This window comes from Marmota monax, unplaced genomic scaffold (genome assembly GCF_021218885.2).
Source record: "Marmota monax isolate L192 unplaced genomic scaffold, Marmota_monax_Labrador192_F-V1.1 WCK01_AAM20220418_F8-fsc00217, whole genome shotgun sequence".
Classification (NCBI taxonomy): Eukaryota; Metazoa; Chordata; class Mammalia; order Rodentia; family Sciuridae; genus Marmota; species Marmota monax.
Window position 1 is genome coordinate 2,405,370 of NW_026692031.1, and position 27,527 is coordinate 2,432,896.

General features: G+C 41.0%; 1 protein-coding gene across 4 annotated transcripts in view; it reads right to left on the reverse strand.

Moving 5' to 3' along the window:
• The window catches only part of Secisbp2 (SECIS binding protein 2), a 37,229-nt gene that overhangs the window by 8,652 nt on the left and 1,050 nt on the right, over window positions 1-27,527 (reverse strand). Inside the window, exons 2-13 of one of the 4 annotated variants that reach the window (XM_046454085.2) lie at window positions 27,040-27,188; window positions 23,681-23,930; window positions 22,997-23,120; window positions 21,383-21,612; window positions 19,412-19,493; window positions 17,601-17,692; window positions 14,956-15,078; window positions 13,376-13,465; window positions 11,987-12,110; window positions 3,034-3,200; window positions 2,247-2,376; window positions 456-612 (exon numbers count right to left, since the gene is read on the reverse strand). In XM_046454085.2, coding sequence (XP_046310041.1) covers window positions 456-612; window positions 2,247-2,376; window positions 3,034-3,200; window positions 11,987-12,110; window positions 13,376-13,465; window positions 14,956-15,078; window positions 17,601-17,692; window positions 19,412-19,493; window positions 21,383-21,612; window positions 22,997-23,120; window positions 23,681-23,930; window positions 27,040-27,188 — 1,718 coding nt within the window. Of the gene's footprint in view, window positions 1-455; window positions 613-2,246; window positions 2,377-3,033; window positions 3,201-11,986; window positions 12,111-13,375; window positions 13,466-14,955; window positions 15,079-17,600; window positions 17,807-19,411; window positions 19,494-21,382; window positions 21,613-22,996; window positions 23,121-23,680; window positions 23,931-27,039; window positions 27,189-27,527 lie in introns of all 4 variants that reach the window. The other 3 variants (XM_046454077.2, XM_058582792.1, XM_046454092.2) reach the window with 3 other exon arrangements.

Below are 27,527 nucleotides of genomic sequence, written 5' to 3' on the forward strand. Positions count from 1 at the left end.
CAAAACAAGTTGCAAATATTCTGCCTCCTGAGAAACTATATGGAGAAACTCAACCATGAAAGGGGATCCAAACGCCATCATGGCCACCTCACTCCCCACCCCCCACCTCAAACCAGGACCAAGGCACCTCCTCCATTACTGCCAGCAGGAAAGCTGCCAAAGGAAGCTGACAAAGCAAAGCAGTAGCTCACAACATACTTTAGAGGTAGAGAAAGAAACAGCCCAAAGTCTTGGGCTGTTTAACTGTGCACACTGACAATACTGACAAAAGAAGAGGAATCACAAATTCGAGGATTAGGCCATTCCCAAACACCTAGGTACCTGGCCACTTTCAACCACGAGGACTGAAGCACAGTGTGGCCCAACCACACAGATTTACGGTGCTGAGCATGGGAAGAGTAGGAGAAACCCAAGGCCCCCTCTCCTCGGGCCCCAGTGGGCCGGGGCTCACTCACTCCCTGAATCTCCGGCTGTGGATCTTGGGGACAGTGGCCAGGTCAGAGGCAGGCGGGCAGGCGTCCGTGTCCCTCTGGAGCTCTGTGTCAAGGCCCTCTTCTGACTTGCCCTCAACCGCAGGACTGGAGGAGACCGATTCTTCCATATCCTCTGGACCTTCATGGAGGAAAAAGTCATTGTCTCACTTCTATGGGGCCCTGTGCACACAGAGGGGCCTGTGTGCAGATGATGCCAGCCCGGATGGTCCCCCAGACGCAACCGGTGCTCACACACAGCGGCCACCCCCAATACTGTGAAGCAGTGCAGAGAGGGCAGCTGGTGCAGCCTCCGGGACAACAGAAAGCAGTGGAGGCAGGACGGCTGTCTGTCTTCCCAGGACGGGTGCCTCCTCCCAACCAGCTCACGCGTTTTCACTGAGACAATCTATACAGAAAAGTTACTATTTTAATAATCAATAAGTATGCAATTCATTACCCAAATTTATCTTTTAAATTAGGAATCCAATTGGAACAATGTGTATCAGGAAGTCTTAAAACCAGGGTTAGAGTTCTAAGTTTATGAAGTTTAACTGCCCGAGGCCATTCCTTTCTCAAACAATCTCCAAGAGCTGAATTCAGACATCTGCAGTATGAGTGCCTCAGGATGGGACAAGGCTCAGGGGGATTGTGCCTGCCTGGCCTGAGCCAGGATGAGGTTCCATCCCCAGCACCACAAACAAAACACTGGAGACCCTTAGCAGGGTGGTTCAAAAACAACTCACTGTCTCCAACTAGTTACTTACATAAACACCCAGACTGACTGCAAGTAAGGTAACTCGATCTCAGGAAAGGAATTCAAGAACACACAACGCACCCTCTGGGGTGGCAAGCCCAGGAAGAAATGCCTATGGCTGTCAAGGACAGGAGCACCCACAGATCTCCTATGAGGGTGTAACTCGCAGGACCTGGAACACTGTGTGGCAGGAGCAGTGGGAGCAGTCTGGCTCCTGGAAACATCCGCAGAAGTGAAGCGAGAGCTCGTGTTATCCCAACAGTTCTCCCAGTGGTCCACAACGACCTTCCTTCTGAGCCGGGAAGGAACCTGCCTCAGGGCCCCTGCTCAGTGCCTCCTCAGTGCCTCGGTGGCCCGTTCATTCAACTGAATATATGATAATGATAATAATGAATAGCAGCTCCCTGTCACAAAACATCACCGACAGGAGGCATAGGAGAGCAGAACATGCCGGGCAGCTCCACCAGCGCCAAGTTCAAAGCTCCATCATATCTTGCTGCTGGTTCTGCCATTAGGACAGCAAGCTTTTGAGGAGACCTCTGACCTGAGGGCCTGGGGTGAGTCATCATTGGGCTCTGTTCCGTTTTGTCACCTGGGTGCTGCGTTCATTCTGAAAAGTCCTCGAGCTGTACGCTTGTGCTCTGTACTTTCCTAAATGTGTAACTGAATGAAAATTTACTTTGAAATGCACACATTTTTATGGGCCCATGTCTCAAACACTGTTGGTAAGCAATGATGCAGTCAGTGTTATACATTCTCATGACCATTTTGAGTTAAAGGAACACCCAGTGTCACACAGGTCACACTTAGGGAAGGGGGTGCTCATCACTGCCCCTCACAGATGCAGAACCAGAGGCCTTGGATGCCATTCCTATCCGTAGGGCTCACTCTCAATGAAAAGCTGGGAACTTGAAAACTTCTGAATCCCCGAGGCTCCACATCGACCTGCACACGGTTCTGTTCTCATGGCTGCTCCCAACTGAAGGGTTCTTTTAGGCACAAACACACAGAATCGGTACCTGTGGGGTCGGCCTGGTCAGGGGCCTGGTCGTCAGCACCACTCTCTGCATCTGGTGTATCATCCCCGGCAGCAGCTGCATTTTCTTGGAGTCGCTGCTGCTTTCTCTCTTCCCGTTCTTTCAAAATAATCTTAAAAATCAAATGAAGGAATAAAGCATCTAAATATGTGTACCTAAAAGAGAACTCTTCTGCAACATCAACTCCAAGTTCATCTTGTTGAATGTGCCCAGTCAGGAGTCTGAAGTTGGGGGATCCTGCTCCCCAGTCCTCCCCTCCCCTACTGTGGGAGCAGCACCCCTCCCCACAGGGCTCTGAAGACAATTCTGAGCAGTCACCTCAACGTGCATGAGAACAGAGACCAGGACACACCACAGGGCCCTGTACCACCCTCTTAGTCGAAGGCCTGCACACAAGTGTTCAAGTCTCAGCTGTGAACATTGGACAAGTCATGTGGTGGCGGCCAAAGCAGAAGGTATGAGAGAAGACAATGTAACCCCCCCACACCCTTCTGGTTTTCCATCCACATCATTGCAAAGCGAAATTAAAAAAAAAAAAAAAAAAAAAAAATTTCCTTCCAGAGAGCTCGAATGATTTCTGCTTCAACATACTCCGTCATGTCACGCTGGGAGAGTGAAGGAGCATTTGTTAGAGAAGCATGAACACAACTCGACGCAACGCGTTTAAGTAACATAAACTTTCAAATCTAAGAATCCAAGCTGGAAGAAGCCAGTGCAAGTATGTGAAATTGAATCCAGTGCCTTGTTTTGAAAGAAGCCCTCTACACACCTTCTTCAATGAGGTGGGCTTCTTAGCCTTGGGGACCTCCCTCTGCTTCCCTTTCTTCATCAGTGGGGCACTGGAGTCCAAAGGGTTGTGAGGTGTCTTCACCTGATTGAAGCGGCGGCCCCTTTCCCCTGAGGAGGCATCTTTGGAGAGGACAGGCACAGCTCCGACTGCAAACACAGGGGGACAAGTGCCTCACAGTTATCTCTCAGCAGCCCTACGAGGCTCTCAGACACATCGGAAGGAACCTCCTAGGCCACCTTCAGACTAACCTCACAACCTTTCTCATCTTTGTCAACCTCCTACATATTCTTTTCACGGGCAATATTCTAAATAAAATTATTTCTTGGACAGGATCCAAAACTGTACCATTAATTTGGGAAGACCTACCTTTTATTCATAAAATCAAATCTGCTGCTTCTCAATAAATTCTAACAAAATAATGTGTGGATCATCATTTTCGACTCAGAATATTTCTAGGTGGTTTGTATTTACCACTGCTACTGGGAATCAGTCCCCTCCACCATATTCCAGCTAGCACTGCCTTTGTAGAAGTTAGCTATTAATTTCTGTACATGTGTCCCTATCTGGCTATAGCTTTTTATTTTTTAGTTTTTTGGTACTAGGGATTGAACCCAGGGCCTCGAGCGTCCTAGGATTGCATTCTACCACTGAGCCAGACCCCACCCACACGCCCTACCTCTACTTTTTAATTAGGAAAATTTCCAAACACATACCAATGCAAAAAAGACAATAATGAACCCCAACATATCCATCATTCAGCTTCAACAACACCTATTTTTCTAAATGTACTTTTACCCACCCTCCTTTTATTTTAGCATATGTTTTTTGGTATATATTCAGTGTTTTGTCAATAAGGTATGCCCTTAAAAATCTCACCTGCACAATTCCCTGCTTCAGTGCAAATCGTTTTATTTGCACAAGTTGTCCAAGACGACTCTACCTGCCTTCCAGGCTGCTTCTCGCCTTAGCTACAGCACAGCTGCTTGCATCTGCAGAGCCTCATTCCTGCACAGTGTCTGAAACATACATGTGTCTGGCTCGGCCCCTGCTCACATCTGCTTGCTCACCTGGTACCCAATGCCACCACCAAGTTCAGCCCCTCACCTGAGCTCCTGCAAAATCTGCCACCAGGCCCTCCAGTTCTGCAGCCCCCACACACCACCACCAGGCAGCTCTACACAGAGCTCTACACAGTGGGCCCAGGAGAATCTGTTCCCATAGTAGCAAGGTCATCAACCATCCCTTCCCCCAAAGCAGTCAAGAAGTTGGACAAAACTGCTGAAAACCATCAGGTCAGCCCTCTGGAAAGAGACCAAAGCCTTAGGGCCAACCAAGCAGCGAGCAGCATTCACTCCTGAGATAACAGCCTTAGGCAGGAGCCTCAGTGTCTGAGAGTTCTTCCCAGGCTGCTTTGCTTTCTCCCTGTTCTCCAGCTCATCCATAGGTGGGAAGGCCCCGAACACCAGCAGCTGTACTCTGTCACTGCCCAAAAGGGCCTGGTGGACTGAGAACATGCTCATTCACAGTGGGCCACAGCAAGCAGGGGGATGGGAGTCAGCAAGGTTGGCTTGAGACTGCCATCTCCACAGGTAGGCAACGGACCAGAAGATCAGCTGGAGACTTGGAGGAGTTCCAAGAGGAGCCTCTGCCAAGGGACCAGTTCTCCACACATCTAGGCTGACCCCAGGGAGTGTGCATGGTGCAGGGGAAGAGCAAGTCCCAGCCACCTATGCATGCAGCCAATAGAGCCTGTACGCAGGCCTGGGGGGACTGAGCTGGCAGGCCTGAAAGATGGACCCGAGAGCTGAATGCACCCGGTCCACACACAACTGAAAGTGGATGCCTGTGACCCATTTCTGCTGGGGAGACACATTGGTGACATCCACGGACAGACAGACAAAAGATAAAACAAGAAAAAGTAACTGAGCAAAGATAGCAGCAATTATACTCTGTGAGGAAAGCAGACTGCAGATTCAGACCAGGCCAGTTACTTAAAAAGCAAAATAAGGTAGGCACGGTGGTGCAAATCTAGGGTCCCTGTGAATAGGGAGGCTGAGTTCGGATGATCCCAAGTTTGAGACAGCTTCAGCAGCTTGGTGAGACTGTCTCAAAAATAAATAAATAAAAAGGGCTGGGGATATAGCTCAGTGGCAAAGTGCCCCTGAATTCAATCCTCAGAACAAAAAAGTAGAATAAAAAAAATAGCACCATCAAAATAGTACCATCACCCACTTTTAGAGGGAATAAACCAGAATCCAGAATTGCTACAATACATTAACTAAAATCTTCAGTATTCAACACAAAATTTTAAGACCATCAAAGAAACAAGAAACTGTAACCCATACTTAGGGGGAAAAAAAGCAATTAAGAGTAACTATCTGAGTGCCCAAGATAGCAGACGGATACTTTTAAGGCAACTATTAGAATAGAATTGAACAGAGATTTCAATAACTAGAAATTATACCAAGGGCTGGGGTTGCAGCCCAGTATTACAGCACTTGCCTAGCAATCGTGAGGCACTGGGTTCCATCCTCTGCACCATATAAAACTATAAATAAATAAAATAAAGTATAGTGTCCATCTACAAATAAAAATAAGAAATTATACCAAAAATAGCTCACGATTTGCAATGTAGAAAAATCAGTAAACTTGATGCCAGGTGCAGTAGTGCAGCCTGTAATTCCAGCTACTTGGGAGTCTAAGACAGGAGGATTTCAAGTTTGAAGCCAGCGTGGGCAACTTGGAGACATCATATCAAAAAATAAAAAGAGCTAGAGATGTAACTCAGCAATAGAGTGCTTCTGGGTTCAATCCCCACTACCTCAAAAAAAAAAAAAAAAAAAAAAAAAAAATCAGTAAACTTTAAGACCAGCAGGATTTGGGTTGACATGAGTGCAGCCAGCTTGAGTTGCAACTACCATGACAGCCCCAGACACCCTAGTTAGTCCTTCTTTTTGCAGGGGTGGGGACACTGGGGATCAAACCCAGGGGTGCTTTACCACTGAGCTACATCTCCAGCCTTTCTTATTGAGACAGAGTCTCACTAAATTACCAAGGCTGGTCTCAAACTTGCAATCCTCCTATCTCAGCAGCCCAAGCTACTGGGATTACAGATATGTGCCACCACACTCAGGCCCTAACTGGACTTTCCCACGGTTGTCCAGCATCTACAAACAAATCGAACAACCCACCCATTAGAGTTGTATGCGAAGCTTTACAACCAGACCCAGGTGCCAGAAATGTGCTTCATTCTTTGATAAACCAGGAACATTCCAGCTTGGAGGAAATCACCTTTATCCTAACCCATGTGTACACATCTCTTTCTGACCCAAATGATGGGAATCCACTTGTCTTGTTGCCACCCAGGACCACACTTCTGTCAGTAAATTCCCCAATAAACTGCACTGTTCAATCCTAGATCTGCCAGACTCTTTCTTTGGTCTTTGAATACGTGGGGTCAGTTCTCATACCTTGTGGCCAGCTGTTCTGGAATGAAGACAAATCAATGGAAATTATTCAATTTAAAAAAAATACAGAACAAGTCTTAAGGAAAAAAGGACAGAGGGCTGGGGATGTGGCTCAAGCGGTAGCGCGCTCGCCTGGCATGCGTGCGGCCCGGGTTCGATCCTCAGCACCACATACAAAGATGTTGTGTCAGCCGAAAACTAAAAAAAAAATAAACATTAAAAAAACTCTCACTCTCTCTTTTTAAAAAAAAAAAAAAAAAAAAAAAAAGGACAGAGCTGAGCGCTGTGCTGCGCGCCTGTGATCCCAGCAGCTCAGAAGGCTGAGGCAGGAGGATTGTGAATTCCAAGCCAGCCTCAGCAACTTATTAGTGAGACACTAAGCAACTCAGTGAGACTCTGCCTCTAAATAAAATATAAAAAAGGTCTGGGGACATGGTTAAGTGCCCCTGAGTTCAATCCCACCCACTCCAAAAAAGGGGCAGAGACTCAGAGACCTGTGAAGCAATATGAAGCACACTGACATGAATACAACAGGCATACCAGAGGCAAGGAGAAAAATGACCCAAGATAAATAAATAAAAATTTCAAATAATCCCTGCACTAATAAGGTTTGATAAAAATACATATATATTAAGTATAGAGAGAGATCCATACCTACCCATGTCACAAATTGTTGAAAATCAAAACAGAAAAAAAAATATGGAATAAAAGAAAAATATATCACATATAATAGACTAAACTTCTCATTCACATCTAACTTCTCATTAGGAACAAGAGGCCAGAAGGTAGTGGAATGACATCCAAAGCCTTGAAAGCGAAAAACTCTCATTCAAGAACTACATATCTAGCAAAGTAAGCCTCCAAAAAATGAATTTTAAATGGAGAGATTTATAAACAGAGACTGGGAAAAATTACTGCAGTAGAATTTGTGTATAATACTAAAGAGAGCCCTTCAGAGAAAAAAATGGACATCAAACTGAGGAATAAAGAAGACCCAAAATCCCAGAAAACTGATTAATTTTCCTTCATTTCTTCTCTTAACTTCTTGTATAAAGTAATAATTAAACACTATTGTTTGATTTCTAACACTTTCATAACATCCATAAACAGCAGCAGCACAAAACGGGAGTGAGAAAGGGAAGATACACTGAAGTAAAATGTTTCCCATCTATAAAGTAGCACGTATCATATCCCTAGAGCAACCAATAGGAAAAAAATTTAAAGTAAAAAGGAAATCAACAAAGGAATCAAAATGGCACTCTAAAAATATTTAACACAAAAGACATTAAAGGGGAAGAAACAAATGACATGAAAAAAATGCCAGCAAAACGTATTAATGTGATAAGTACATTAAATGTGAATAAACCACACCACCCAAATGCAGACTAGACTGAAAAAAGAAGGACTGATCATCTGCTGTCTATGAGTCACTTGCCTTAGACCTAACAACTGTCTGTTAGGTTACTGGGGCTCACTCTGGTACACACACCCCCTCCCTTCCATGAACTGGCCAACCAAGTGGAAGGCCCAATGGGGCTCAGGAAAGATAAAACTCCAGGAAGGCTTTCGAGGTGAGGTGTTTTCTAGATCTCACCCTACACAGGGAGGTGGCGCTTAGCACTAGCTCAACTAACAATAAAAAAGAATCTGAATTCCATTTTGCTAATTTTTACTTTTCTTGTAAGGATGTCTCCATTAGAGACCTCAAAGGAGAAGGCGATGGGCAGGTTAGGATTTGGGTCCCCCTGGGATTTCTGGTCTAAATATTATTGCCATGCTACCAAAATCCCAGACTCACAATCTCATCACGCAAACTATTTAAAAATCTGTTCTGAGGGCTCCCATTCTTTACTAAGTCCTTATTTCATGCACAACTCCCCCTGAAAGGTCCAACTTAAGTCGAAAAGAGTTGGCTGCTACTTCCTCAAAGACAGACCCACCCTTTTCTTATTTTCATCCTCCTCTAGAGGTGTGGAACCTTGGTCAAAAGGAATTCTCAGGCATTAGATGTACTGACTCCATCTTACATTGTTAGCACAGCTTTATGACCTCCAGAACATATCTGCCAGACAGAAGACCACCTGGCACTGCCATGTCCCACTCCAGACCCTGGCCCCTGGGAGCTGACCTACTGGGCTGCTTTGAGAGGACTGTGTGTCTCTACTGTTAATGGTAGTTGTACAGTGTCAGTACACAGGAACACCATGAGAAAACAGGCAAACACAAACAGGCCCTGGAAAACACAATATTTGAATGTATAAAACCAGTCTCAGCTTTGGACTTAGGATAAAATCCTAGCTCCAGAGGAGATCTTGAACATCGCTGGCTTTCCCCTCTACCCACCGCTACTTATGATTCAATACTCCCAGCAACTGAGCCATAGTCACAAGTGTGGCCACAAGCCCTCCTCAATGTTCAACTACTCAACACCAAATACTCTGGGAGATTTACCATGAACACCATTCAACAAGACACTTCCCTGTCAGCTCCCCAGGAAGCTATATGTTCTGTAGAATCAGAGTGTGGAAGAACACTTTCCAGACTTTTCTAAGGGTGAGATAGGCTACTCAAAACACCTGCTCTGGAAAACATTTAGGCTAAAACAATTTCTACTGTAATCCATGGGAGAAGCCCAAAGAGAGTTACTGAGGAAAAGCTGCCTATGCCCACAGGTAACCAGCAGATGAAAATCAACTTTCACCAAAGCACTTGGGTTGGTCTGAAAACACTGATGCCCAGTAACAGCCTTCCTGGCCTTTACCAAAGTGAAGTGGAGCTGAGAGGGGGTGACAGGCTCCAGTTTTGGTATAAGAATTACCCAAACATACAATGCATGAAATCTTGATATAAATAAAATTACTAAAATCAATGAGATAATCAAGAAAATTTAAATACAAACTGAATTCTAGATTGTGACATAACAGGAAATATACACTTGGTCTTTGCTCACATTACCAGGCACAGAGCTCTTAAAACCCTTGGAATCACCACAGTGTTACCTTACTTCACAGTAATGCAACCACTAGTGGCTCTCCCCCTCCCATATTTCTTACTGGTATCCTGTAATTACACAGAATGGTGGAATCTGTTGTTACATATTTGTACATGCACACAATGTAACAATGTAATTCGGTCACTACTGTTCCCTGGGGAGTCCTGAATAGCCTAAGGATGGGGCTGGTTACCAGTGAACCAATTAAGTGACAGAGTTGGAATTTTCAATCCCAATTGGACTTCTGGAAAAGCGAGAAGGGCTGAAGGTTGAGTTATCATTGATGGCCAATGATTTAGTTAATCCATGACCACATAATAGAACCCCCATAAAAACCTCAAAACAGGTTTTGGGGAGCTTCCAAGGCAGTGAACATGTGGAGGTACTTGCAGGACAGCTGCCTGAAGAGGGGACAGGAGTGCCACATCTCGCCCCACCAGCTGTTCCTGAGTCGTATCCTGTATAATAAATCAACATGCTAGGGAACTGATTTTCAGAGTTCTGTGAACTGTTGTAGAAAATTATAAAACCTGAAGAGGGAGTCCTTAGGAACCCCAAATTTCAGCTGGTCAGTCATAATCAGGTGACAGCCTGGAGGATGGCTGCCCTCTAAGTTGGGGCAGTCTGGCAGAACCAAGCCCACAAACTCTGCAGTTTAATTCAGAGAAATCAGTGTCAACCTTGAATGAAACCTTGGCCTGTGGCTATCTCCTGAAAAAGTGAAATGCTGTGATCCCAAGTTCAAGGTCAGACTGGGAAACAAAGTCCTTGACTCTAAACATGAAAAGGGCTAGGCATCCCTGGGTTCAATCCCCAATACCAAAGAAAAGAAAGAAAATGAATGGATTTTAATGTAGAAGTTGAGTATCCCTTATCCAAAATGCTTGGGACCAGAAATGTTTCAAATTTCAGAGTTTTTCAGATTTTGAAATATTTGCACAGAATTTACCCACATTGTTACATGGAGTAACAGCAAAACAGCTTAGTTAAAAAAAATCAATAAGAGATGCAGATTGTGGTATTTATGGGTGAAATGACATGCTACCTATAATTTGCTTTAAAATATTTAAGGAAAAAAAGTAGCATTACAGATGAGACAAGACTGACCAAGGTTAATTTTGGAGCTGGGTAACGGGCACCTTGTGGGAGGGTACGTTATATTTCCTCTACATTTGGTGGTTTAGAATTTTCCATAATAAAAAAGTGAAAAACAGCTTGGTGTGGTAGCACACATGTAATCCCAGGATCACAAGTTCAAGGCCAGCCTGGGCAACTTAGTGACCCTATCTGAAAATTAAAATTTTTTATTTTCTATTGTTTTATTTTATTTTTGGTACTGGGGCGCTGTATCACTGAGCTACATCTCCAGCCCTTTTTGAGACAGGATCTCCCTAAGTTACTTAGGGCTAAGTTGCTGATGCTGGCCTTGAACCTGTGATCCTCTTGCTTCAGCCTCCCAAGTCACTGAGATTACAGGTAAGTGCCACAATACCCAGCAAAATAAACTTTTTTTAAAGGGGTTAGGTATGTAGCTCAGTGATACAGCACTTGTCTAGCATGTGTGAGTCCCTTGGTTCAATCCCTAGTGCATGCAAGTAAACACAAGCAAAGTGAAAACAAAGACCAGACAAAACATTCCGTTTGTGCACTTGTTAAAATGCCTATTGCCTGATTCCATTCCAAGTGTTCTAATGAGTAGGTCTTAGGTATGCCTGGCACCTATATTTTCTGCTGTACCCAGGTAGTGCCTCTGCAGGCAATCCTCAGAACACAGGATACAAAAGAGAGACTGGTTTTCAACATACATTGTCTACTGGTACCTAAGGTACTGCAGTTTGGCCAGCTTCATCTGCATCCACATGTTTTAAGGTTGTATTCTAGGCTTTCACTAAAAGCCACTAGAAAGTACTATTATACTTAGCTTGCTGATCCTTTTTTTTTTTTCAGTTAATTTTTTTCTATGGTGTGAGGTATGGGTCTGACTATTCTTTAGCACCTGGAAATCCACAGTCCCAACATCATTTCTGAAGAGACTGTTCTTTGTTTTTTTAATGGACTTGGCAGCTTTGTCAAAAAATCAATTAATCACTAAGTGCAGTGGCATATGCCTAATCCCAGCAACTCAGGAGGCTAAGGCTGGGGGATCCAAGTTCAAGGCCAGTCTCAGGAACTTAGTAAGGCCCTAAGCAACTTAGTGAGAACCTGCCTCAAAATAAAAAGTAAAAAGGGCTGGGGATTTAGCTCAGTGATAGAGTGTCCCTGGGTTCAACCCCCAATTAAAAAAAATAAATAAATTGGCCATAGGCTTATTTTTGCATTCTCAATTCTATTCCATTGGTCTATGTCTATATTTATTCTAGTACCATACTGTTGTGATTATATATAAGTATCTTTTGATTACAAGAGAAAATATTTACAAAAATAAATATCTCAAAAAGACCTTGACCCCGTGCAGAGGTGAGAAGTCTCCTACCTGAGAACACAATGGGTCTGGAGGACTGCTTGGCATGCTGCTTCTTCTCCAGAGCTGCCAGCATGCCTCCCAGGTCCAACTGCACTGGAATCTGGCTCTTCTTTCCACTATTTTTAAAATTATTCTGGAAAGTTCAAAAGTCGTAAGTTATACTACTATATTTCACACAATAAGCTTTTCATTTTACAAAAAAAACTCATGTAACTAAAGATTAAATGAACAGACTTAGAAACTAGCACTTTATTTATTTATTTTTTAGGAAGTCCTGGGAATTGAACCTAGGGGGCGCTCTTCTACTGTGCTCTATCCCCAGCCCTTTTATCTGTAGACAGGGTCTTGCTAAATTGCACTGGCCTTCTTCAACTTGCCACCTTCCTGCCTCAGCTTCCCAATGGCAGGGATCACAGTCACACATCACTGCTCCCAGCTATAAAAGCCTTAAAATTTTTAAAAACCAAGTAAATACTAAATGTATGCCCAAAATTTGACATATTCTAAACATATACCATTTTTGTAATGGTAGTGAGTTGTATCTTGAGAAAGCATTAAAAAGCCCATACCCCTCCCTGCAAAACAAGCTCTGCTAGAAAGTCCCCTGACCCTCCCTCAGGGACTGCGTCCTCTGCTCCAGCACCTCCCCTACTCTCCTACAAATTATTCTCCTACCGGAACCAACAACCTACTGGCTGGGGGCTCCCAATAGGAAAGAGCACCCCATTCAACAAAGGCAGGCAAGGAGACGGGCTCCAGGGACAGAGGACAGCAAACGGCATCACACAAACTCCAAGTTAATTCACACAAGAGTGTAAATTAACACGACTTAAAATGTCTTTTTTAAATAAATGTAAAACTATTTCCAGACAATCTCTTTAAAAGATAAAACAATAAATGTGTTGAAATTTAAATGCCCCAAAGTATGAAAGTTCACTTAAATAATGAGTCACAACTCCTTCCCAAAACTACAGGCAGGGAGGGGGCTGGGGTATGAGGAGATTCACTTCCCCCTTGGCTTGTACTGACTTAGAAATTTTGGTGCACCTCTTATTTTTCTTTGTCACACATCCTGCCTTGGCAAAGAATTCTGTTTTCCTGAATAAACTAAGCCAACTCTTTTCTTCAAAGTTTCATAAGGCAGTTTATTAGTTTGCTTCTTCCTCCTTTCTCTCATAGCAACTGCAGTTACAATAGACTTTATTACAAAAGGGACAAAACATTTCAGCTTAGGAGCAATTCTGTTTCAACACATGGGATACAGTTCCCCCAGGAGAAACAAATCAAAACAAAACCACCTGTCTTAGTACACAAAGATATTTAGAGAGATTTTCCAAGAGTTTAGTTTAGCCAGAAACGTTAGGCCTAAAGCAACTATGGTTTCAATCTAAAAATTACCTGTGGCTGCTGTTTAGATTGAAATTTCGGTGACTCTACTCTGTCTCTTCTTTCAGATGCAACTGCCAGATTGGGAAACTCCTCGGCATCCTAAGTAAACCACACACCCCTTTAGCTCTTCATTCATCAGGAGAATGCAAATATGCCAAGTACAATTTTTCCTTGCTTATATTTTTTTCTTTAGTAAGATTCCACAAAAGTTTTTAAAGGTGATACAAAACAGCCCCAAACTACGAATATAAGAGCTTCTGTTTTATTTAACTTTTAGAGCAAATTTCAAGACCACATTCTAATAACCCTGTCCCAGAAAGAGAATAACATCAAGAATTTAAGGAATTGACCTTGAACCCAACCCTGGACTGAGAGTAATTAAGAACCTGTTCTTTACTGTTTTTTTTTTTTTTTTTGGCACCAGGGATTGAACTGAGGGACACTCGACCACTGAGCCACATCCCCAGCACCATTTTTTGTATTTTATTTATACTGGGTCTTACTGAGTTGCTTAGTGCCTTGCTTTTGCTGAGGCTGGCTTGGAACTTGCAATCCTGCAGCCTCAGCCTCCTGAGCCGCTGGAATTATAGGTGTGCGCTACTGTGCCCGGCTAAGAACTTGTTCTTTAAAAGAACATGTTTTTCATTAGAGAAACTATCAAATCTAGATTTAGCTATTCTTGAATTTGTGCTGAACCAGCCTAGTACATGGAAACAAAGGCACCAAGCCTGCTGAGAAACTATTTTAAATTGTTTGAAATACATCTTAGGTAATTTTGTCAAAATTTTAGGGGCCTTTGAAATAGTTATGTGGGAAATATGAGGCAGAACTGGGAACTGCTCATTGGTCCAACCAAAATGTACTGCCATAGCAGGTGATCTTCAAACACATAACTGCTATTCTCAAATGGATGTTCCCAGAGCCTTGGGAACCAAGGTTTGTGGGAATGTCCTGGGCTTGACCCTAAGTGGGACACCCAGGCAGCACTTCTGCAAGACACCTGTGTCTGCATAGCAGCCAGGATGCTGCAGTCTGGTAGAGCAGTAGGAGGCAGACAACCCAGCCCCCAAGAAACAGCCAGACCCAGGCTGGCCCCTTTTTCATTAGAGTATCCTGTAATAACAATGAGCGGTTCTGGAAACTCATGGAATTCTCATAATATCAGGGCCCACAATAAATCTACAATATTCCAAATATCTCTTCATAGTAAAGCATTTACAAGATTTCTGGATAGAAAAGGAGACCCTACAAAAGTCGGCATTCTAAAGCAAGGAAAACAACAGAAAGAGAGCTGAGGGGATGTATTAGTGACATGGCACACCAACTGTTCCACCTGATACAAGGAGCTCTATTTCCTTAGACCATTCATTCACTCAAATGTTCACTGAGTGCCCACCATGAGACAGCTGGCGAGCCCAAAGGAATATGTGGAGACAATGAGTGATGACTATTCTCTTTAGCACTAGGAAAAGGATCATTAAAGAAAACGTTAAAGATGCTCCCTTAGGAAACCAGTAATGACCCCATGTGTCTATTAACAAAGACCCATTTAATATATCACACAAAGTAAATAATAAACATAAATGTACTTCAATCCTTGGTGGTTCTTGAACTGTCAGGATTTCATATTTTGATTTAGACTTTTCTTTCTTTTTCTTATTCTTCCTTGAGGCTTCATTTTGTTCAAGGTCACCACCTTGTGATGCTTTGGACTAGAACAAAAACAATGCAAAAGTTGTGGGTTTTTAGGGGATCCAATAGAATCTTTAACACCAAACATCAGAACTAAATTAAGATATCAAGTTGTATAATCCCATATCAACTGTACTCGAATTGATAAGGAATTCTATCCTTATCCCCTGTTTTTGAAAGAATCAGCATTTGGTAGATTAATTATGAAAGAAATAAAATCTGGTAAAATAATTGTAAAGCCAAATTCTTTCTGAAAACCCTATGGATTTGAACATGACCTAGTTTCCATCTTGAGGAGATCAAGTTATCGGTATTCCTACTAATATCAACCTGAGCTCATTCAGACATCTATTCTATCAGCAAGGCCTGGGATTCCTAATCTGATCTGCCTGAGCATCACAATCATGACTGACCCTTCCATCAGGCAAAAACCTCACCCAACATGGACACGCTGAACTGACTCCCCCAGTCCCCCAGCCCTTGTTCCATCTTCAATCAGGGCAGGTGTGCTCTGGCCTCAAGGCCTTTGCACTTAACATTCAGATCTGGTGAGGCTACATCTACCTCCTTTAGTTTGGTAAAAATCACCCCATCTCTACCTATCCCCTCCCTCTGTGTCCTCTGACCTTGCTTAGTTTTCCCTTGAGACCACTACCCACTCTCTGACATGCCATCTGCCTACATACTGCCAAGCCTCTCTCTCCATCAGAATGATCCACAAGGCAGAGACTTCTTATATTTTGGGTCCTGTTCTATCCCAGAGGGAATTCACCCTTCAGGAGTAAAACGGCTAGCAGCTATTAAAAATGAGCTTTTCAGCCTAGTGGGCACAGTGGTACAGGTCTTAAATCCCAGATACTTGGGAGGCTGAGGCAGGAGGATGGGAAGTTCAAGGCCAGCCTGGGAAACATAGTTAGAGCTGGTCTCAAAATAAAATTTTAAAAACGGCTAGGGATATAGCTCAGTGGTGGAGCACCCCTGGGTTCAATCCCAGTACTATGAAATAAAGAAAGAAAATGAGCTTTTCCACTGACCAAGAGGGGTTGTTTTCAGTATTTTATCAAGTAAAAAAGACAAATTTTAAGGGAAATGTGTACAATGTGATTGTATTTTGTCCAAAAAAATGGCTGGGGTATAGCTCAATGGTAGATCTCCCCCTCCCCTCCAAAAAAGAAAATGAAGAACCCAAAATAAGAGAAATCCCTCTCAATTTGTTTAATGTTTTGCAAGCGGAGGCAGGAAGTATCGTGGATTACTAACGTGGGATTCTGTAAGAGGTGAGAATATAGGTGTGGGAGTAGGCAATCAGCACGCACAAGGACCTGGATCCAATCCTTAGCACCAAATTTAAATGTAAAGAGGTATGAGAAAGAAGATCTTTTACATCACTAGATCTTTACAGTGCTACATTTATATTTTCTGTAATAAAATGTCACAGTACAGAAAGTTTCAGAAGAAAACTGCAAAGCCATCTGGGTTATAAGATTATAGGAAATGTTAATTTTCTTATTTTTACTCTAGAACCTTTCTGAAATAAACTTCTCTTATAACTAAGAAAATATTTTTAAAGAAAGATTCTAGAAAAATAAAACAAGAGCTGTTAACTCAGAATGTTAAGTGCACAGTAGGAAAACTGGCCTGCACAGCCACCTGGAAGCTGCAGCCCAGAAATAGACAGTGGGCTGCTGTGCTGTGCTCAGTACCTGGAGCAACCCAGAAACAGGGATGAGGTACCAGTAAAAGCCAAGTTCTGTGTACGCATACAAGAGAAGGTCTCTACACAGAGCGGTGACAAGTAAGCAGTCTCACTCTGCTCTAACAGTCACCATCACACCTTCTTGTAAGGGCATCACAAACACATAGCTCATCATCATGTGGGAGAATCTAAAGACATTTTTGGATATCAAAAAGCATCCTCATACTCAAAAAGACTGCCCTTCTTATACATTTACTAGACAAGGCCATATTTCAACTTCACAGACTTCTATACAATGAAAATCAAGAATATCTAGACTGGGGCTGGGTGAAGCTCAGTGGTACAGCATTTGCTGTGAGGAGCTGGGTCTGATCCCCAGCACCAAAGGAAGAAAAAAAGAATTCAAAACAGTTCACAAACATTTTAAGGTATGGGTCTAAAACGTGGGTTCTCATGTTGAAAAATTATCATTTGAATTCCTTGATGAATATCCTATTCTTTTTTCAAGGTGCAAGTAAATAGCTTAGACTAGAGAATACAGGATGGAATGAAGCATGTTCACAGTTAGGACTAGGATGGGGAATCATCCAGTGGCATAGATTATCCCTCTTACTTTCCAATTCATTTTACATATGTATACATAGTATCTGCCATCCTGACCATGTTTAGGTGATCAGTTCAGAAGCATTACACACATCCATACTGTTGTGCAACTATCATTCCCACTACTTGCAGAGCTCTTTTCCTCTTGGAAAACTGAAACTTTTCCCATTAAACACTAACTCTCATTCCTCTTCCCCATGGATCCTGGCCACCATCTTGCTTTCTGTCTCCGGTAATGCACACCTTTTCATTAGGATGAATGTGTTTCTCTTTGTTGTAGGAAGGATCCGAAGATAAAATTTCAGAGGATGACAAATTAACACTTTTAGGATCTGCTGATGAAGCAAACGTCTTTAGGTTTATCACGGAAGTAACATTTTTAGGAGCTGGTGACAGTTCTGAAGGTAACGTCTGCCGAACAATATAACCCATTGGTGTCCAAGATAACTCTGCTCAAAGATAACCAAAATTGTTGAACAACCTCAACAGTAAATCAGAAATTTCATAGTTACTCAAACATGCATTACATGAGGTAATTGCTCAGACAATAATTAAAATTAGGTTATTGTCCAAAACATCCCCTTGGAAACTATGGTATTCGCTAAACTTGTCTTTCTTCTGGGAGCATGCATGACAAATTTTTCCCCTAAAGACTGATTTTTCCTAGAAACTAGCTTTTTAACTTGGGAGGATGGAGGTGGGGAGACAAACAATAGTTTTGTTAAAAAAAAAATCTACAATAACATCCATGTGGCAAACAAACAGAATTAAAGAGCTAAAGATCAAATTCTGGCCCTACTAACCTTGATGTGTACCTTTAACATCAGAAGTCAAAGATCACTAGACTTCAGCTATCACAATAACTGGTAATTTATTTCTCTTAGAACACAGGTATAAGTACAGCAACACTACTCCTTAGGTGCCCATGAAACTCTATATACAGACAAAACAAAAGGACATCCATCAGGACATGGGCAGATGAACACCTGTCAGCAGCTGTGGCTAACATCAAGGGAGGCTCTCTGTATCACTACAGAGCTATACATCCTCAGAGCAGCCTCAGAAGTGGAGACCCATACAAAAGCACATTTGTAAACACAAGAAAACACATCAATGAATAAATTCAAGTTTTCTGTTAGAACAAGCTACTATAAAATTTTCAAAAATAGGGTCCTATTCTACTTTTTGACTATGTTACTTCTTGGCCAGGATAGGACAGATCAGCTCAGAGGGGCGCAGAAGTCAAAACTGTCTTCCTAACAGTAGAAAAGCATCAGTTGCCTCCTGCCTCTCCCTCCCTCCCCCGAGTATACCCTGGAGTGTTCCAAAGGTTACATGACATGCAACTATGGAGCAGGAAATGCCAAAGCAGATCTACAGAGCTAGATGTTAAAGAGCTACAAGTCTGTAATGCAAGGTTGCTCATATTAGTTTTTTAATCTTAGAAAATACTTATTTTTCATAAAACAGACTATGTGAAAATGCAGTGCATTTCTCATTATTTTTAAGTGAAGTAACATTTAAAAATCTCTTCAACTTTAAATATAGTAAATCTTGACATATATTGCCCAAATAAAAAGAAATTCTTGGGCTGGGGTTGTGGCTCAGCGGTACAGTGCTTGCCTAACATGTGCGAGGCCCTGGGTTCAATCCTCAGCACAAATAAAAATAAATAAACAAAATAAAGATAGTGTGTCCAACTACAACTAAAAAATAAATATTTTTAAAAAAAGAAAAAGAAATTCTTTGGGATCTTTATCTTTTAAAGGTATTGGGGGTCCTGAGATCAAAAACTTTTTAAATTGGGTAATACTGAAGGAAGTACTCTTTTCTGAGTTCATAATTTCTCACTTAATTGCACATCTATTTCACTTCGAATTCTCATCTCTTTACAATCCTTGTGCATAGATGTTGAATCTCATTGACTTTAATTTTCTACACCAACACTATTAGTTGGGCAACAAAATAAAAATCTTTTTCATTCCACTGGAATTAAAAATGAACTTAGAAAATATGACACATTTTTAAAAATAATGTTTTGCAGGCATTCTTACCTGTTGTACATGAAGGGGAATTGGTAGCAGCATTATCAGTTACATATTCAGTTGAATTATTATTTTTCACCACCATTTCACCCTAACATGAAAACACATAACATGTCATCAGGGAAAAGCAAATTATAAAAAATGTCATAATACTATTGGAATAGCTTACTATAATACACCTATTAGAATGGCAGAAATCCATTGTAATAGCAACAACCCCAAATTCCAGAAAGTATGTGGTCCAATAGGAACTCTCATTCACTGGAGAGGATGCAAAACACAGCCACTTTGAAAGACAGTTTGGCAGTTTCTCACAGATGACTATCAAAACATGAAAACACATGAAGCGAAGTGAAATGGATATTACTAAGAGAAAGAATCCAATCTGAAAAGGCTACCTACTGTATGATGCCAACGATATGACATTCTAGAAAAGGTACAAGTGTAGAGACCAGTGGCTGGCAGGGTTTGGGGGAAAAGACGAACAGGTGGAGCAGATGACTTTCAGGGCAGTGACACTACACTGTATGCTCTAATGATGGTTGCATGTCATTATGCATTTGTCTAATTAAGAATGTACAACACCAAGAGTGAACCCTAAAGTAAATTATGAGGTGATAATGATGTGTTTATGTAGGTTCATCAACTGTAACAAGCACACTACTCTGGGGTTGATGCTCATAGTCAGGGGAGGCCGTGCATTTGTGGTGACAGTGGTACATGAAAAGTCTTTGTCCCTGCCTCTCAATTTTACTGAGAACCTAAAACTGCTCTAAAAATTGAAGTCCAATTTTTATTTACTAATTTTTTGCAGTTCTGAGGATTAAACCCAGGTGTGCTCTACCACTGAGCTATATCCCCAGCCATGTATGCATGTATGTATGTATGTATTTTATTTAAAATAAAAATAAGAACATATAGAAAAACATAAAAGAAAAAAAAGAACATACAGAATTCAAGATAATGAGGGAATCAGTATGTAAATCTTCTTCCACAAATGGATGAACCTATTTTATGTTCATAGGGTAAATGAAAGATCTATTTCTTTGTTACCCTTCTTCTTCCTCCTGTTTTCATACTGAGTTGTACTCCATCTCTCTCGTCAGTGGAAATTTATCAAAAATCATTTTAGAGATTACTAACCCAACACCATCTTTTCCTGGAAGTCTGAAGTCAATCCATTCAAGGAAAATGTCTCAATTTTTTGGACTAAACCTTCTGAGACCAAATGCTGAATACTATGTAATTTAAAATTATAAAGCAGCCAAACTGAAAGCACCTATTGCACCTTTTTTTCTTTTTTTGGGTATTGGTTAGTGAACCTAGGGACACTTTACCACTGAGCTACAGTCCCAGCCCTTCTTATTTTTTATTTTGAGAGAGCATCTCACAAAGATACTTAGGGCCACATTAAGTTCCTTAGTTATGTTTCAAACTTGTGAGCCTCCTATCTCAGTCTCCCAAATTGCTAGGATTACAGGTGTGTGCCACTGTGCCCAGCTCTAATGCAATGAATTTTGTTGAATCTGCTGTATAATTAGCAAGACAGATGCAGATAAAGTTTGAAAATTAAGAAGTTACAATATGTAGTTTTAAATACTACTTAAAAAAAGTCCTTTTTCTCTATATTGGAAAATGGCTATCAGAATGCAATGCTAGAGATGACATATTTTAAATGTGCTGTCAAAGCAATTAGACTAAGCCAGAAACTTTTTCTTCTGAGGCACTACAATACCTTTCATCTAAAAGATAAAATGATTTTAGGAGGTTCTTTCAAAAAATAATAAGAGGTAGCAGCCTCATTGTTAAAAAATTCAAATAATTGAGAAGGTCAGCTAAGTGAGGGATGAAAGGCCTCCCCAATGATGTGGACTTCACAGCCCTCATCAGGATCATGATAAGGTGGTGGTTGAAATGACATAACTGAAAAGGTGTATACTGAGGACAGAGAGATAGACAGACACAGAACCCCCAACTCACCTCTGACACTGTTGCAACTGGTTTTCCCACTTCTCCAAGGAGAGAGATGTTGGTCGAGGTCGAGTGGAAAGGTCCCCACCTGGGTTGTTTTTGTATCTCTGCCATATTATTATTCTGTGGACTCTGCAGTTCAGGAAAATCCAATCTGCTAAATTCAAATTCAGGTTTGGAAGTAGACACATGTTTTGCAATGATTCTGGATTTCTTATCTGTTTGTTTATGATAACCATCTGTAATTACAGAATGAAAAGATATAATTTGATGACTAATATTTCAGCTTAAATTTCAGAGTAGAAAGTCTACTGCTATTGATGTACTGGGCTGCTGTCAAAAACATCCTAACTGTGCTGGTGTTGCTTACTTTCTTTACAGTAGTATAAAACTCAAATGACCAGTAACATGGATCATTCTTGTTTCATCATCATAAGCAAATGTGAAATGCATTTCAAATGTGGGGAGTAATTCTAAAGCTGATGAAATAGTTACTTCAACCTGACTGTACAGCTTAGCATTTTAATTATTTGTAATATGTATTTTAGAGTTTTGCATGTTTAAGGAGATTCTACCAAAACTTCCTTTATGTAGTAAACTTTCTACCTTTCAGTTTTCTGGAACAAACTGGAAGAAGGCAAGTAGAATGAAACTTACAGCCTCCTTCCCATCATTTTCTTTAAGTGCAACGGATGACGTAGGTTGCAGCACCATGAAGCCCCTCGATAAACTGTGAGGCCAGAGCTACTATAGTTAACAGTTAAAACTTTCCTTTCATCTTTCCATGTGCCAGATAGTTTATGAGTGAAGTCAGTGAAAAGAGATAAATTTCCAAAGTACATAATATAAATGACACATGAATAAATTGGTAGTTCCAGAAATTACACAATTATAAAAGCTTTAAGTCATATAAATAGGTGATGCTTATGATCAAACTGTACTAGTAAAAAATTTACAGAAACAAAATAGGACACCACAGGTTGGGGTTGTGGCTCATTGGTAGAGTGCTTGCACAAGGTCCTGGGTTCATTCCCCAGCAATAAACAAAAAAAAGAAAGCTTATAAAATATGACATCACACAGAATCACTCATTTTCAACCAGACTGGAACAGAAGTTTTCAAGCTAAGAGTAGATGTGACTTGTGGCACAAATAAAAACCATGCCTCTGAGTAACTACCATGCCCGAATTTGGTATTTTTTAGGATGGGATTTTAACCAAAACCTCTTTCACCTACTAAAAGTTTCCCAGAAGAACATCAGAGATGCTACTTCAGAAATGAACATGGTGAAACAAATACCAAGGATATGGTGATGATTTGCTTTTATTTAAGAGCATATTTTGAAGCTTGTGGTTATCACCCAATTGTCACTTAATCTCAGACAAGTTCTTCATGTGTAAAGCAAGGTTCCCTTCTGAATACACAAGGTAAAGCGTATCACATAGTAATTCCCCACCTGGGAGAAAAGACTTCCAGAATCTCACAGGAAGTCTGATGCCCTCAGCTGTACCAGGCTCCAAGTCTCAATTCTTAAAAAGTCACAATGAACAAGTCCAAAGAAATAGCTGATGTTTTGAGGCAGATGGAGTTACATGGACAGTACACATAGTTTGTTATTTTTACCTGATTTCAAACTGTTCTCAGCATGAACGGACAAATGATGGGAACCTTTAGCTGATTTTATTTCAGATGATATTGTACCATCAGCCTTTTTACTGTTAAACTTTTGCGCATCACAGTTTTTTTTCTGCAGAAAAGATTTAAAAGCATCATGAAATAAGAAAGCCAACACTATAAAAAGAAGTTTAAAATAGCAAATTAGGAAGTAGTCATAATTTGTTTTTAAAAAGTTTATACCAAATCATTTCTTTTCTTTTTTTTTGTGTCCCTGGGGACTGAATCCAGGGCTTTGTGCATGCAAGCCATGAACTTTACAAACTGAGCTATATTCCAGCCCCAAATAATTTCTTAAGAGGCTAAATACCACAAAAAGATATGTGTGCTAGACACAGAGGTGCATGCCTGTAATCTCAGTGACTCAGAGGTTGAGGCAGTAGGATCGCAAGTTCAAGGCCAGCCTCTGCAACTTAGCCAAGGCCCTGTCTCAAAATTTTAGAAACATTTTTAAAGATTAAAAACAAAAAAACAAAAGATCTGGGGATATAGCTCAGTGGTAAATTCCCAGTATCAAAAAAGAAAAAATGATAAGTAGTGCTTAAATATCATGCAAAAATAAACCAGTTCCTTATATTTTAAACATTAAAGCAATCAACTCAAGAATATAAAAAAACCATAGCATTTCCTCACCTTAAGCAAAGCTTTTGTTTCTTGTGGGAGGGGGCACCTGTGTTCATTTCGGGTCTTTACTGTCCGAAAACCCCGGTAACAGCTGGGCTGGTTGTAATCATACTTCGAGGCAGGCACTGAGCAAACATTTTGTGTAGACTCAAGGGTATAAAGAGAATAGGCGTATGGATGGAGCGTTATCTCTGAAGATAAATACTGAGGTGTAAACGTTGATGGTCCAAAGGCTGTTTCTTCAGTATATATCTTCTGTCTAAAAAATACACATTACAGTTAAGACTTCATAATATAAACCAAGGAGCTTAAAATTTCATAATAAACTCAATCATTTAAGTTTTTAGATCATTCACTTTAACATTGGATAGCACTAATTAAAAGCCAAGTAAAGTAGCTAGGGTTGTGGCTCAATGGTAGAGTGCTCGCCTAACACGTGTGAGGCCCTGGGTTTGATCCTCAGCACCACATAGAAATAAATAAATAAAATAAAGGTATTGTATCCAACTATAACTAAAAAATAAAATATTAAAAAAAAGCTAAATTAAAAATCTTTCTCATTTCACAAATAAAGATGCCGACCTGTTTCCGTGTATTTTTCTCCATAAGCAATGTTAAGAGGAACCCGCTCCAGCAGCTTTCCACTCTCCTGCTGGCCAGTACTTGGAAACGCCTCTCTTTGCAACCCTGGTCAAAATGACTAAAAACTCACGCCCTCTGCTGAGAGGCTGCTCAATAGCCTGCAGAGCACACCCTCCTCCTGGAGCCATGGGCTCCTGCAGATCATCTTCCTCCAGTCCTTCCCTGTTCCAAGTTCTCCACAACACTTGTGTTTTGCTGACTATGAGGGCCAGAATACAAAGGGGACAGATTCTTGGCACTGAGGTCAGCAATCACACCCCTACAAACAACACAGATGCCATTTCTGAAAACTGCTATTGCGTCAATTTTTTCAGCTGGTAGATTAAGCAAAATACAGCTTATCACTGACTTAAGCAACGTTAATGTAAGACTGGAGATTTCAATTATTTTCCAAAGAAAGCTGATGCAATGACAAAATGCTAAGCAGACAAGTTACAATACAAATCACAACCTCCTTGTTCCCACACTGAAAGGTAGAAAAATCCAAGTCTAGTCATTACACATCCTATACAGTCTTCCTGTCTCCCCGTTGGGGGCTATGAACATAGGCACCCCTTACCAGAAACCATATATGTAATCTGTTGAAAGTAGAGTCTGTGGAGTAAAAAAGGGGGTCATTGTAAGCTCTGCCTGCCACACAAGAATGAGCTTTACTATTTTCACTTCCCTTCAGTGCATACTGCTTTGTATCACGGTGTACTAATTTCATGATGTTATAATAAACTTAGATCTGGTAAGAGCTTTTATTTATAGACATTTACCTCTAATAATGAAATATTCCTAGCTAAAAACCAAATAAAACCCTCTTATTGAACTTTTTCTGTTCCACAGAACATCTGACCTATTGCTGCTTCAAACTGCACTGGAACTAGTTCTTTTAGAAAAGAGGGAGATTCAAAGGTTTGTCCCACTACCTACATGCTCCTGTGAATTCTATGCTTGATTCTGTTCTGTGCCTCAGAAAATCTAATGGAACGGCTGGGGATGTGGCTCAGTGGAAAAGCACTTGCCTAGCATTTGCAAGGCCCTAGGTTCCACCCCCAGAACACCAAAAAGAAAAAAAGAAGGAAAAGGGAAAAAGAATGAAATTCTAATGAAGGGCAAGTGAAGGTGAAGAATCTGTTCTTCAAAAGAGGGGCACAGGTTTATATCTTTCTCAACAAAACATGTACAGAAGCCAGGCATAGCAGCTCACAGCTGAGGCTCAGGCAGGAGGATGGCGAATTCCAGGCAAGCCTGAGCAACTTATTGAGACCCTTTCTCAAACACCACCAATACACGTGTGTGCGCACACACATACACATGTGAACAATCATGAAGAGTGTTTTTCTTTTAGCAGGTTTCTAAGTAATTTTTTCTCTATTTCCCGTGCCTGAATCCAATGAAAATCCTCAAGCACTCTTCCTTAAAAATTGAAGGTGAAGTTATTACCTCATTCAAAACACCACCAAATGTTCCCTATTTCCTACCCAGCAAACCTAAACTTTTCTGCAGTATTATCTAGGCTTCCAATCTCTACGAAGCAAAGTTCAGCTGTTAGATATTGCTAAGCCATGTGCGAGTTCTTCTCCAAGCTGATTGGTTTTAACTAAACACATCAGCCACTGCTCTCTGAAATTTCCAAAGTATACTGCAAGATGCTAAAAATGTTCAACCAATTCTTGCCAACTGTAGTAGCAGTTTTGAAAAATACTACTATTAATCTCAAGCCAAAAGAACTAAATGCTAATTCTGACTCCATGCAGAACCCCATATACCCACCAAAGACCAATTATAGCACATTAGGTTTCAACTTTTGTCAACAATTACACCTTCTGATGTTTCTGAAATACAACAGATAAATCAATGATTTTCTTATTCATTATAGTTTTCATCCTTGAAAATAATTCTGGAATTTATATACAGTATAAAAGGAGCACGAAGCACAGGATTTGTACATAAGCACTAGAGCTGATTCAGACCTTAAAAACAGAGATACAAATAAATCTACATAATTATGTGAAAGGTTAACACTTATTTTTCCAAATTCAGCAAAAAATGAGTCATTTTGGTAAATATCAAGAGAATGAATCTTGAGGAGGAAAAGGAGAATCTAAAGAAAAACATAAGCATTCTTTCAATTAAAAGAATTTAAAAACCACAATTTGTAAAATTCATCTATAGAACATATATAAAGTAAAATAATTAAAAGCAAAAGCCAGAAATTTCTTAAAAAAAAAAAAAAAAACCTAGTCACATAGAAGAGGCCATAGTTACTCATTCCAACCCCTTCCCTGACCAAGATTTTAAAATGTTAACCCTTAAAAATAAAGAACATGTTATCTATTTGATTCTCCCTTTGTCCTTTTCTTCTTACCCCTCCTTGCCATTTCTTCTTCCATCCCAGATATATGATTTTCCCCCCAGTACAGGGGATCAAACCCAGGGCCCTGTGTATGCTAGCCAAGCATCTATCACTGAACTATAGTCCCTGCCCCTAGATACATGATACAGTTACTGTATGAACTCTGTGTATGGAAGATGGGCAGAGGCAAAGTTCCAGCTTTTATCACAGGATATAGTTAAGCTGTACAACTGGCTCAGATGTTTTTCATCTAGAGAGTATGCTCTCACCATCTGCAGGACTTTAATGTGGTAGCTGTGGCATGTATGAAAATCCAATCACTGTTATGTTAAATCCATGAAATAAGCCCCTACATAAGACAAGATGTTTAGAAAATACATACTCAGTCACAGATGGTTCCTGTACAAATGGATAGTAAGTTGCTGCACAGCTAGGGAAGACACATGTTGCTGAGGACTCAGACCATGCCGCATTGAGCCCAGCAAATTTGGGGACAAAAGGTTTGACATCTGCTGACAACTTGACGCTGCCCTGTGGAAAAAAGGTGGATTTGAGCTACATACCTTCTAAGAGCAACCAAATGCAAACAAACAAAAATAAAACCCAAAGAGGTACTCCATTATAACCCCACAACTGTTGTTTAAAATCTTCTGCCTAGGTCAGGTGTCATGGTGCACACCTGGTGCACTCCTAGAACCCAGCAACTCAGAATGCTGAGGCAGAAGGATGGCAAGTTTGAGGCCAGCAACTCAGCAAGACCCTTTCTTCGGGGAAAAAAAAAAAAAAAAAATTTGGGAATGTAGCTCAGTAGTGGAGCACCTCTGGGTCCAATCCCCAGTACAGTTAAAAAATACTTGTATTTTTTCCTAG